The 14,233-nt window shown below is 32.2% G+C and overlaps 1 protein-coding gene across 1 annotated transcript in view; it reads left to right on the top strand.

Moving 5' to 3' along the window:
- LOC148312853 (metabotropic glutamate receptor 1-like) overlaps positions 1 to 14,233 on the top strand; it is a 79,831-nt gene that overhangs the window by 53,909 nt on the left and 11,689 nt on the right. Inside the window, exons 6-7 of the mRNA XM_088272360.1 lie at positions 12,176 to 12,339; positions 13,138 to 13,217. Coding sequence (XP_088128486.1) covers positions 12,176 to 12,339; positions 13,138 to 13,217 — 244 coding nt within the window. The remainder of the gene's footprint in view (positions 1 to 12,175; positions 12,340 to 13,137; positions 13,218 to 14,233) is intronic.

Here is a 14,233-nt window from a genome sequence, read left to right as displayed (position 1 = left end):
TTGAGATGAGAGATCACTTTACACACGTGTAATATTCACCAATTCAACCCATGATTGAAAACCACTACTATTACTACTACTACTACTACTATTACTGCCATCACTCCGTTTCCCCGCAGGGGTAGACAGAGAGGATGGAACGCCACATTTTTCTGTCCTGACATACACTCCTCGCCTCCTTCACATCCATACATCTAGTCATACATGCCCTCCAATCACGCAGACTTTTGACACCGCCAGATTTTAGGTTCTGATTGATCTTATCGTGCCAAGTCTTTTTTTTACTACTCAAATTTCAAACTCCTAGATACTTTGATCAATTCAAACTCGTGACACATACATATGAATTCACAACAGCCATCCATGATTGGATTTAGTAAGCTTTTATTATAACAGAGACCCTTTTATATGTATGCAAGATATGAACCCGAACAAGGATTTAGATACACTCAAAATGTTATATATTATAGAAGTCAGGGATTCACATTGCTTACGACCAATCATAGGCTGGTTTAAGAGATATCTGTTTTTACACGTGTAACATTCAACATTCTATCTAAGATTGATAACTACACAACAAAAAATTTTGGAACTCATACATATGTATTTCTCACTTCGCATCATGTGTAAGTTTGTGTAATCTTTTGTTCATTTCATTTAGCCCTTATTAAGCAGAGACCCTTATATTAAAATATAAGCAAGCTCCTTACCGAATCATTTGATAAACTGGGGGACGCCTAAACACATGGTTTTAAATTTAAATGCAGCATCGTGTCAATTTTTACTTTATCCTCAGCCGCTCTGAATAGTGACTAAATTGTCTAGTGTAACCACCCTCTCGAGTTTTTAAGCCAAGATATGTATGTGTCTTCTTCCTGTCAAGATTTTTTCTGAACATTTTCTTGCAACTTGGTCTAATTTTTTCTTTCTCCCTCACCCCATATAAAATCAGAGTAGGTACTTATTCTAGCTGTATGGCGTTTATAACGTTTCTTTTTTAGTGCGATCTCCAGGATTTCGACCAAACATCTATGTATATCACCACATGTAAAATGCTTTAGATAATTTCAGCTTTCTATAAAAAAATAATAATCATAAACTTTCTTAAGATGGGATAATCGATAGCCCGCCACTCGGACCTCACATACAAATGAAAGAGTTTCTGCTTAATAAAAAGCTTGCCTCATCCCACCATAGCTGTCTCTCGCGTAGTTTATCGAGTTTAAGGACTGTGTATCGAGTTTAGTAAATTTATCTAGAAGTTCCAAGAATTTGAAAACTGTGGTTGTCAATCATGAGTAGAATTGGCGAATGTTACACGTGTGTGAAATGATCACTTAAATCAGCCTATGACGGTCGTAAACCCTGTAAATGCTCAGACGTCCATATGCTTCTATATCTGTGTTGAAATGACAAAAAAAATATGCAAAAAATAACTCACAATTTGTGAACAAGTATTTGGACACACTCAAAATGTTGTATATAAGTTTTGATGTTGAGTACCAATAATTTGTGGTAAATGATTGCAGGATATAGGATTAATATCTGTAAGGACTATTCATTACGAAATCTAATTTTTATGGTAATTTGAAATGCGTCCATCAGACTGTGAAAGAATTGGCACGTGGATAGTTTATTTGAACCCAAGCTTGTGACTGGACTAACGCAAGCTTGAGCACTACATTTGAAAACCAAATTTTATTTTCCCGTTTCTCTTTGGACCCTTTCTTTAGCCTTCTGTTGGAATAAAAAGATAAACACAATTTATGCGTTTGTTTCGTACATAACTTTACAGGGTAGGCTACAAACGTGTCTTATTTACTGTTTATTCATAAATATTGATGCTACAATTCCGTGTTTATCCCGTGAACGCCTGAATTTCTCGAACTCTGAAGCAAGGTTTACATTGGTTGATTTAACAGCAGAACACGCTACTTTTTCACTAAACCAATATACTAATTATGTGAGGAAAACGTCTGGTTATAACCAATAGTTTGATAAATGAAACTCTTTAAACCCGATTTCTTTATTTTTCCAATCTCGATTTCTTTGTAGAGATGAAATAGATACAACATTGTAATTACTGAAAATAGAAGAAAATATCAAAAAAAAAATAAAAAAATAACAAAAGAGTAAAGAAAAGAAGTACCGTAGAACGGGGCCATTTGAACTTTGATGTGTTACTTGAGCCCAGTCCAAAAAAAAACTGTATTTGGTCTACAATAATGAACGTATCGACATGATTCATTGTTTCCCTGATAGGTGACACTTATTGTCACGATACGTCGATCGATACCTCGATCTATTTTTTTTTGATCACATCAAAGTTCAAGTAGCCCCGTTCTACGGTATGTACATAATTAATAATCACAGCAAGTGAGAATTGTAGTGGAAAAATATGAAGTAGAGTGTACAATTCCATATGGGTTTTATGCTATACGCTAACCTACACATTCTCTAGTGGCCATTTTTCAGGCCATTCATCAGGTGGCCATTTTTTTGCGAATTCAACAATGAAAGGGGTCTAAAAAGTTGCATTTTGGATTGCACATAACGTAAAAACTTTTTTAAATATTTATTTTTTATATTTTATACGTTATGTGCAACTTTTGCAACAAATGCAACTTTTTAGACCCATTTGTCTTTGATATTCCAAAACAATAACTTTTTTCATACATCAACGGCCCACTCTAGTCTACATTCAATATTTACTTTACATTAGTAACAGAATAATACACATCTCACCTCCGAACTACACTATATAATCTACTAATGTAAAGTTAGCTTAACCCTTGAAAGTGCTGACTATCCTGAGGGATCTCCCACGAGACGTCCAGTTTCAAGTATAAAAGGAACTGAAATTTCACTCAGAAGATTAAATGGCCACCCGATACCACTTTATAAAGGTTCAACTAGCTGAATTCAAACCTTGCAAAACTACAAACGATTAAACGTCATTATTATGCGGGGTGAATTCGATAAAAGAAAGGAATGTAAGGCTGAACGAGGAATAATTGAAAAGATTAGGAAGAGTTCTTTGCGGTGGTATGGACATGTGGAGCGAATGGATAACGAGATAATGACTAAGAAAATATATGTGGCGAATGTGAGAGGGAAAATAGAACGTGGACGACCGAAAAAGACTTGGCACGATCAGATCAATCAGAACCTAAAATCTGGCGGTGTCAAAAGTCTGCGTAATCGGAGGGCATGTATGACTAGATGTATGGATGTGAAGGAGGCGAGGAGTGTATGTCAGGACAGAAGAGGGTGGCGTTCCATCCTCTCTGCCTACCCCTGCAGGGAAACGGCGTGATGGTAGTAGTAGTAGTAGTAGTGAATTCGATCTACTATTTTTTCTTACAAAATGCAAAGTGACAAGATCTAGAACAAATATCAAAATGTCTATTAAAACCATAAAACGAGTAATAATAAATTTATGATTCAGATCCTAAAATCTTGTCGTATCAAAAGCTTATGTAACCAGAGGAGATGTATAGTGAGATATATTGAGGCCCAAATCTCAGCGTTAAAATCAGAATGCGCTCAGCCGCGGCCAGGGCTGGACGTGTCCTTACGCTCAATATTTTTTTAAAAGAATGTATAAGTTTGTACTTATATTTAAGATTTTTTTTGGTTTTTGAGAATATGTAAAAAAAATATTATTCCATGTTTTTTTTCAAACTCCGTACCTTTCAACAACTCTGTTTTTCAAAACCATGTAATTATTTCGAAGAAAAGCTTATTTCATTCATGCAAAAATAGTGTTATAAGAAAAATGTCAATTACGTAAAAAGTAATCTGAATTTGGAGAAAATTAAGCTGCGACTTACGAATACCGGGCCTTAAGAGGTTTCTCTGATGGTAGGATAGTAAGGATAGAGAATGTAAATGTAAAAAAATACATCACAAACACCCAGATCAATTGGAAATAAATCTTTCTTGAATTTATTTTGCACTTGGTGGGAATCAAACCCGCGACAAGCGTCATCCCAACTACGCCACGGTGCCTGTCTAATATTATAATAAATAAAATATACATTGGACCTTTTAAAATATCCGCTCAGTAACAAGCATTAAAATAAGGCTATGCGGTTTGAATCTACGTCGTGTAATATTACTGAATAGTCCAATTGTGGGATTCAGAGCCTGGTGGCAGTTTGTAACAAAGGCTTGCTTGATGCGCCACATAACGTGAAGCACAAAATCATCCCCTATTATCCCGTTAGCGAGGGGAGAGTTAATGTCCCTTGAGGAGGAGTACTTACTGAGAATTCCCATTGGTACAAAACTTCTGCACCGATAAGAATAATGATCACGAATGGGAACACAAGATAAATTTGTAAGTAATATTACTTATAAAATAAAATAACAACCATGTAGTTCTTTCCACGTTTATTTGACCAGCAACCGGATTTCGTCATAACCGATATCATCAGACTGGTAATGTCAGTACAAAACTGAAATCAAATAATATTATATATATATATATATATATATATATATATATATATATATATATATATATATATATATATAACGTGGTAATATTTTCCTTTTGTATATTGGGTGTAAATAATATGTAAAATATAAGTTTATTCTTAATTAATCTTAACAATAATTTTTATATCTATCTATCTATCTATCTGATTCTGACAGTTAATAATATTATCGGAAGTCTTTTGTTTTCTTCTGAGCGACACATGCGACATCTGGTGGTAGAACTGTTTTATGTAGGTACTATTTGTAAGTACTTAATAAAATGTATAGGTAGGTACCTAGTTATTTTATTACATCTCCCCCCTTGGGGATGAAAATTCATAGTAAAATTTTCACTCGTCCTCCGGATCATCTTCTTGTAGTGAAGGGACTGGTATAAGTTTAGTGATATGATAAAGTTTTTTTTTTTTTTTTCTTTCTTTCTTTTTTCCTTCTTTTTTTCTTTCTTTTTTTTCTTTCTTGTTTTTTTTTTCTTTCTTTCTTTTTTTTCTTTTTTCCGTTCTTTTTTTTCTTTCTTTTTTTTTGTATTTTTTTTCTTCTTCTTGACCCTTTTAAAGTAGACACAGTTTTTTTCAATCCATTTGTTTTTTTCTTTTGAATTCCTTCATTTTTATTCAGATCTCTTAAAGTATCTTCTAATATAACCAAATGTACAACTTTTAATTGTTCATCTGCATTTTCATTCGATTCTAAAACTGGATTCCTGCTTAGACAATCTACTTCTAAATTCTTCTTTCCTGGAGTATATTTTATTTTACCTTTCGTAGAAGTTTTTTCTACTTTGTTTTTATTTTCCTTTTTCAAGCACTGTTTCTGTGTTATTTGTAAATCTTCATTTTTATTATTAATCTTATCATCCTCCTTTGTTTTAAACCAGCACGTTGCTTCAGAGTGATATCGAGTTCCCTTATTTAAATTTTCACAAATCTTACATGGACTTTTATCTTTAATTTTATCACTAGTTCTTAGATTTCCACGTCTTCTTTGTTTATCTTCTAATCGTTTTCTTTGATCATCTTCTAATTTTTCTCTCTCACTCCGAACATATTGTAGTAATTGTTTTAATACATCTAATGTTTCATAATACATTTCCAATTAACAAAATTGTCGTTTTATAACGTGGTAATATTTTCCTTTTGTATATTGGGTGTAAATAATATGTAAAATATAAGTTTATTCTTAATTAATCTTAACAGTAATTTTTATATCTATCTATCTATCTATCTGATTCTGACAGTTAATAATATTATCGGAAGTCTTTTGTTTTCTTCTGAGCGACGCATGCGACATCTGGTGGTAGAACTGTTTTGTGTAGGTACTATTTGTAAGTACTTAATAAAATGTATAGGTAGGTACCTAGTTATTTTATTACATATATATATTTATATATATATATATATATATATATATATATATATATATATATATATATATATGTATATGTATTTATATATATATATATATATATATATATATATATAAATATATATATATATATATATATATATATATATATATATATATATATATATATATATATATATATATATATATATATATATATTATATATATATATATATATATATATATATATATATATATATATATATATATATATATATATATATATATATATATATATATATATATATATATATATATATATATATATATATATATATATATATATATATATATATATATATATATATATATATGTATTGAGTGTGTCCAATTGTATGGTATTTTCTGGCGTTTCTCATGTGTGTGATTATAATCCAGGATTCGGACCTCACATACTAATATAAGAGTTTCTGCTTAGTAAAAAGCTTCTTTACATCTCACCAATAGATGTCTCTAGTGAAGTTCTAGTCATTCAAGAACAAGGTTTCTAAATTGGTTCATATATACAGAACTTCCAAGAATTTGAGTAGTGTGGTTGTCAATAATAGGTAGAATTGGTGAATGTTACATGTAAAGTGATCACTTAAACTAGCCTATGACGGTCGTCAGCCCCGTAAATGCCCAGACTTCCATATTCTTCTTCATCTTTGATATGATGTCAAAAAATAATATATAAGTATTTATAATTTTATTGATAATGCTCTTATCTCAGCCTTGCATTCGTTCCTTATTTCACCACTCAAAAATCTATCATCATATAACGTTTTGACGCTCTTGTCCGACTGTGAGATTGCATTTCGATTGTGTCCAGTCCACTTTCATCCAGGATTAAATGTCGCCTGTTGAAATGGCATGGGAATAATTTGGCAAGTTGCCAGTGACAACTGGGTTATATTACGTGTGCGATATGCCGAGCTGCGTCTGTGTGAGATTGCAATCCGCGGTCTAGTGAAGCGAATCCTTGTACCGGGGTAGGAAGAAAATAAGAGACCACGTGATATGGCAGCGGTTTTACTTTCACCCTCGCGAGAAGAACGAGAGTAGAGGCACAATCGGAACTGAAAGTAGGCCTCCTGTGAATAGGGCGGCGGTATTCATTCCGAATCTGCCCCTGGCTGTCCTCGTCCACTGGCTGGCACATTAGGATGGGGAACATACTTTTTAAATTATTTTAAATGAAATCATCAAAAGACATTTTTGTATTTTAATGGATTGAAATATTGATATACTTAATAATAATATAATAAATGTTTATTTTTTTAAATACATTTTTTAGTATAATCTTGTTATTTAGAACAAACACTTTCTTATTATTTATACTATACCATACCCTTTTACTCCCACCCTCGCACACACACACCGTCACATACAAAATAAATTGTTATATATATATATATATATATATATATATATATATATATATATATATATATATATATATATATAAATATATATATAAATATATATATATATATATATATATACATATATATATATATATATATATATATATATATATATATATATATATATATATATATATATAAATATATATAAATATACCATTTATAAATATTGCATTGCATTGCATATACTTGTACGGTCTTCGGCTGTCCAAACTCAAAACACAGTAAGGGACATTTTCTTGTAGTATGTTTTTTTGCATTTTTGGACTAAGTAGATTCTACTTAGTCCTAAATTGCAAAAAAACGTACTAAAAGATGTCTCTTATTGTGTTTTAAGTTTGGGAAGCCGTCTTGTCAATGAAGCCGATAAAAATACTTTTATCAAATTTCATTTTATGAGATTATCGATGATAAACCAATGAACTTCTATAAACACATATTATTTACTGAAATGCATATTTTTTCCAATCTGTTATATGTCGTCAAATATATCTTTATCAAATATTATATTTTAATATAGATTAATACAATCATTTACGTCAAAATGATTTTTGTCTCTCATTACACTCTTGATATTTCCATGATTAAATACAACAATAAATATACAATAAATTTGAATATTTAATGAGTAAAAACATTTGTTGAAAAAAATAAAAATAAAATATTGGTATTCTCGACCCGCCCTATTTAACATTTCAGGAATCTGTCGTACAGCGAATGCCGCGCCATGTTACAACATACTCTGCGAGTATATTATCCTAAAAGCTTCGATATCTTTTCTGTAATTAAAATGTTGAATTTAACGTTTGCTCTACTTAGTCAATAACTTTATATACAATACTTTTAAACTGAAAAATGACTGTTGGGGTCAGCTCTCCTAGTCCTTAGGATGTAGTTCCTTCTATCATATACCATTCTATCATAATCATTCTATCATTTACAATATGTTCAGGTTCTCTACACCCATGTGCCCAAATTGCCCCAATTGCCATTCCTCTACCTTAATATTGATGTCAGTTACACTCAGGCTTCCGCGAATTTGTGAACTCTTAATTTTGTTTCTAAGGGACACTCCAGCTAACCATCTAGGTATTCGCATTTCAGCAGTTTCTAGTTGCCTAGAGTAGGTTACATCGTCCAGCATTAGAAGCAACAAAGGAGTGTAGATCTGTCAAGTGTTTGGAATACTTTTCCCTTAAGCTTAGCTGCTATTTTAGGGTCGTTTTCAAATTAAAATTTATCTATTAATATCATATATGAAAAAAGTACAGAAATTAAACTAAAATTTTGTATGACCGATTGCGATATTTGCCTCCTTTACCCTCAATTTAAAGAAAACAGAAAAATGAGAGCCTTTTTTTCTTCTGAGAGCCTTCAAACTTTTTGAAGTGCATAAAAATCATTTGCGCTTTATAAATATAGCGCAAATGTATAAGATAACGTCCGTAAAAAGAAAAAAAACTTTCAGTAAGATCTATTTAAGGAAAATAATATTTTAAACATAAAAATATTCAACGTGATGGTGATAAAATAGAAAGATAAATCCCCACCCCCCACAAATTGAAACGTTTCCTGAAATTCCGAGAAAAATAAACTCGATCTTAAACACGGCGCTAAAATGACTTTTCGATCGGCATTCACGGCAGCAAATTTCCTGTTCAGTCGCTTTTTGCGGTGTTTCTATCAACCCCATCAGCAAGGTGCAATAGTAGACATAGATTTATAATGGAAACAGGTAGGTACTTGCGCGCGGGAAGGGTGGGTACTTGGCAGTGAGTACGGAGAAGTCACGACAGCATGCGACGACCACAATCTGGCGACGTAATGGGAATTTAAAAACAACAAATCGAAGACGGATTTTGTTAAAGAAAAATTAAAGTAAAGCGTTTATAAAAAAGAGCAAGAATTTTTTTTTATTTAATATTTTTTTCTATTTGGAGCATTAAGATAAAACTAACTTACTAAATAACTAACCATCACGCTGGTTCCCCGCAGGGGTAGGCAGAGAGAATAGAACGCCACACCACTCTGTCTTTGCAAACATTCTTCGCCTCTTGCACGTTCATGCATCTCCTCATACATACCCGCCGATTGTTACGATTCCTAACCTGACCACTTTCAAGTATTTGGCATACCTGATCGTGCCATATTTTAAGATCATTTTATTATATATAAGCATTAAGATCATTTTATTATATTTAAAAAAGGGATGTAAGGCTGAACTAGGGATAGCTGAAAATATTAAGAAGAGTTCTTTAAGGTGGTATGGATACGTGGAGCGAATGGATAACGAGAGAATGACTAAGAAAGTATATGTGACGAATGTGAGCGCGAGAACAGAACGACGGTGGCCGAAAAAGAATTGGCATGATCAAATCAATCAGAACCTAAAATCTGGTGGTGGTGTCAAAAGTCTGCGTAATCGGAGGACGTTTATGACTACTTAATGTATCGATATGAGTGTAGGTCACGACAGAAGAACGTGTTGTTCTGCCAACCACTCTGCCTAATCCTGCGGAGAGACGACGCGATGGTAGTAGTAGTCTTATTTATATACCAGGTGTATGCATAAGTTTTTTCCGGTTTCACTAAGAGATTTATACCTGTAGATTATCAGTATGCATCCGTAGCTTCCGAAACCACTACTACTGACCCTGATCATAAGGATCTTATTATAAGGGCACTGCATCAAATTGATGAAATTGTCTCCTGATTGTTTTTACTGCATAAAGGCAGTGTGATCAGTCCTGCTGCTTCAGGTACCAGTCCAAGGTAATATTGAGTAAATATTAAAGAAAAAGTGAAAAAGAAAAAGTAAGTGAAAAAACACTTATTTATATTTATTTTGCCCCCTCCCCCTGCGAATCGAGCCCGAGACCTCCAGTATGGTCGCCAGCAATGTGATAACCACTACACTATGGAGGCCGAAACGAGTCACAATCAAATATAAAACTCAAGTGGTATAATAATACAAGTGTTTTATTTTTAATTAGAAACACATCATAATATGATATTATCATTAGGTGGCTCATAGTTTCGAAACATATTACTGTGTTAAAAATTTATGATACTAATGTCAATAAGATGCAAATTAATTTATAAGTAATCAATGTTATTCGAGTCTAGGGTTTATTAATTAATGTCATAACGCTCACTGCTTTCAACAACGTCATATATAAAAAAAACTTGATTTTTCAGGATATCGTTTTTAATGTTTAAAAATAGAATAAAATGTTTTAAAAATAAATATCCAGCCACTTATTGAACTTTTTACTGTGCAACAGATCTTTTTAGGTAAAACCTGAATGTTTTTTCTCCATTTTGAAAAATATTTAGTATATTTCAAAAAATAACTAAACAATACCTTTTCTTCAAAATGCAAAAACAACACTTTCTGCCCTGTAGCGGGTAATTATTAAGTTTAAAATATGCCGCTTTTTGTGGGGTATAGTACATTTTCTGGGCATTCCGAAAACACGCACAACTAAAAACTGACGATTTTTTATACATGACGTTGTTGAAATGAGTGAGCGATATGTCATATGTCACATTGTGTTATGTAAAGAAGACATTGTTTCACCAAGTTGCGATGGGCAATATTTTACTGTCCTTCCTAAGTTGAGTTGACAAAACTAAAGACGCAAGTCCATTAACTTATGTAGAATGTGTCAGTCCTTTTAGTTGCGTTTAAAATTATCTCAATACTCGTAACACCTAACCTAACTAAGTACTTCATAACTTTATTAATTAATTTTAGTTAAGTTTATATATCGTAATGTGTACTTAAAATTTCAACATGATATATAATTTCACATTTTGACATCTCAACATAGATGAATATCTATATACAGAGTGGCATAAAACATGTGATACGATGTACTTTGGTTTTTTTTTATTTTAGTTCTGATTTTAGTTCATGTTTATTTGATGTCTTAATTTTTCCAATTAAGTCTAGAAAATGATATCGCCCAAGTAGCCGCCACCAGTATTGATGACCATACAAACCCGATTTATGGCATTTTCCATCACACTTTCCAGAACTTCTGACGTTAGGATCTCGCATTCTTGACGGATATTCACTTATATTTGATTACACTTGACGGATATACACACACATTTGATTTTTTGTGTGTACATTATATTAAAATATAAATAAAAAACTCCACTGACAAGACACATGGACACACGAGATGGTTTGGCCCCACAGTAAAATATGTATATTATCATCTATATACCATTTACTCGTATCTGATGTGGCTTGTTGGGTCTCCACAAAAAGTATGTATATATATATATATATATATATATATATATATATATATATATATATATATATATATATATATATATATATATATATATATATATATATATATATATATATATATATATATATATATATATATATATATATATATATATATATATATATATATATATATATATATATATATATATATATATATATATATATATATATATATATATATATATATATATATATATATATATATATATATATATATATATATATATATATATATATATATATATATATATATATATATATATATATATATATGTAGGCTTGCCAGATTTATGAATGACAAGAATGACAAAGTAATTATCCTTAATAGTCGTTCATAGTTAATTTTTTTTAGTAAAAGTATAATCAAATTTAATTTTTACCGGGATGTGAAGTAAACCTGGATTTTATCTGAAAACCTGGGATGACCGTGACTGTCGAACCAGGACGTCTGGCAAGCCTACGAATATGAAAATGTATGAATATGTTTATCTACGAATATATTTAAAAATATATATTTAATCCTGAAAAATAATAATGTTTTTCCTTTTTCCGAAGGAGAGGAGCTCCTTAGTGACCGATATCGTCAGGACTCCAAGATGAGTATTATTATAAAGGCTCTGTACACGATGGCGCACGGCCTACACGACATGGCCAATGCATTGTGCGGACCAGGGGGAGCCTGCGCCGCCCTCTACCCTTTCAACGGCACCCTGTTTAAGGTAATAATAATAATGCGCATTGTAGAAGTCGGTATAGTAGTGAACTATACCAAAACGCTCTTGATCTTCCTAGACGTACATACATTCCGAATTGGTCCATAATCTTAAAAGACCATAAAAGTCATGTCACACCGCAGAAATGTACCCACAAGGTCTAAGTGTTTTATTTAAACATTTGGCGTTTAATTTTGTTAAACTAAATTTTAATTTTTACATTAAATGTTAAAATCAAACACTGATTTTCAGAGTCTACTAAATTGTATTTTATTGTAAAAATCACATAAAAATCAAATTTGTGACAATTGTTTCGCCTTGTTACGGCATTTAGTTTTAAAATCTTTATGTTTGTAAGCGAAGCAGAAGAATGATGATTGTAGACTGAATGCAGTCTCTCAAATGAATGTGTGGGAAAACGATGTAAACGGTGTTCGAATGGCCAAATAAATAAAGAATGCAAGGCTGAGAAAAGCATTATCGATTAAATTAAGAAAGGAGTATTGAGGTGGTTTAGATATGTGGAAGAAATGAGTTAGGAAAGAACGGTATAATATTTTTTAAATATATTTGGAAATAGGGGCAGAGGAAGAACGAAGAAAACTTGCCATGATCAAGTATTTCAAATTTTTTGAATGTGGTCAGGTCAATGGGTTGGAATAATCAAGGAGATACATGAATGTCGAATAGGCCAAGAATGTTTGCAAAGACAGAGTGGTATGAGGTTCTCTTCTCTCTTCCTACTCCTTCGGAAAGCGGCGTGATGGTTAGTTCATTAATTATATTATCACATTTTCTTTCCAGAGCTTTCTCATGAACGTCTCCTTCAAGGCGGCCGATGGAGAGTTGGTGGAGTTCGACAAACATGGAGATCCTCCCGGCAGGTCGGTGGGTATTGAGTAGAGTTATTCCTGATATTCATGATCCTGTTCACCCGTCTCCAACCAACCAATCCAACCACACACTTCTTCCCGAGATGAAAATTTCCAATCCCAGTCCCATTTTAAAAACCACAATCAAAGCTCTTTGGCCAATCTAATTCCATAAAAGTATATCCAAATCAAGATCTCTGAATCTGGTCTGAGCTTGGCTACACCCACGATAAAAATAAGAAACTTGCAAAATACACTGAAACGCGGATTTTAAGTCCCCGGATTTAACATTTTTCTACAACATTTTGAGTGTGTTCATTCTGACAAGTATTTACTTGTTCACAAAATCTGGATTATCTCCAATTACAGTGGTTATTTTCACATTATTTTTTGACATATCTTCAAATATGAAGAAGAATATGGAAGTCTGGGCATTTACGGGGCTGACAACCGTCATAGGCTGGTTTAAGTGATCACTTTACACACGTGTAACATTCACCAATTCTACCCATTATTGACACCCACACTACTATAATTCTTGGAAGTCCTATATATATATGAACCAATTTTTGAAACATTGTTCTTGAATCACCAGAACTTGACTAGAGACATCTATTGGTGAGATGAAAAGAAGCTTTTAATATGAAAATAACTCCTGTAATTGGAGATAATCCAGATTTTGTGAACAAGTTGTTGGACACACTCAAAATGTTGTCCATAATAGTATATCCAAATTAAAGTCTCTGGATCATCCCAAAGTTGACCTTGATCTTGGTAACAACAATAAGAAGCTTGCAAAATACAGTGAAACCCGGATTTTACGTCTCTGGATTTAACATTTTCCCGCCAATTTCGTGTAATTATTTCAGCCCTGATTATTTTGGTACATAATATTTACGTTTTACACCCGCATTTACGTTTTTTCCCCTGCTTTTACGTCTAAAATATCCTGTCATTCGATTTTTGACTCGATTTGTAACGCTTCTTTTTTTACATTATTCGCGATCATCGTTTACGTGCAGTTTTTA

The sequence above is a fragment of the Brachycentrus maculatus genome, unplaced genomic scaffold (assembly GCF_059751285.1).
Source record: "Brachycentrus maculatus isolate JH-2025_06_01 unplaced genomic scaffold, ASM5975128v1 h1tg000031l, whole genome shotgun sequence".
In the NCBI taxonomy this organism is placed as follows: Eukaryota; Metazoa; Arthropoda; class Insecta; order Trichoptera; family Brachycentridae; genus Brachycentrus; species Brachycentrus maculatus.
Note: the sequence above shows the minus strand (reverse complement) of the source record. Positions and strands in the feature narration are given on the sequence as shown.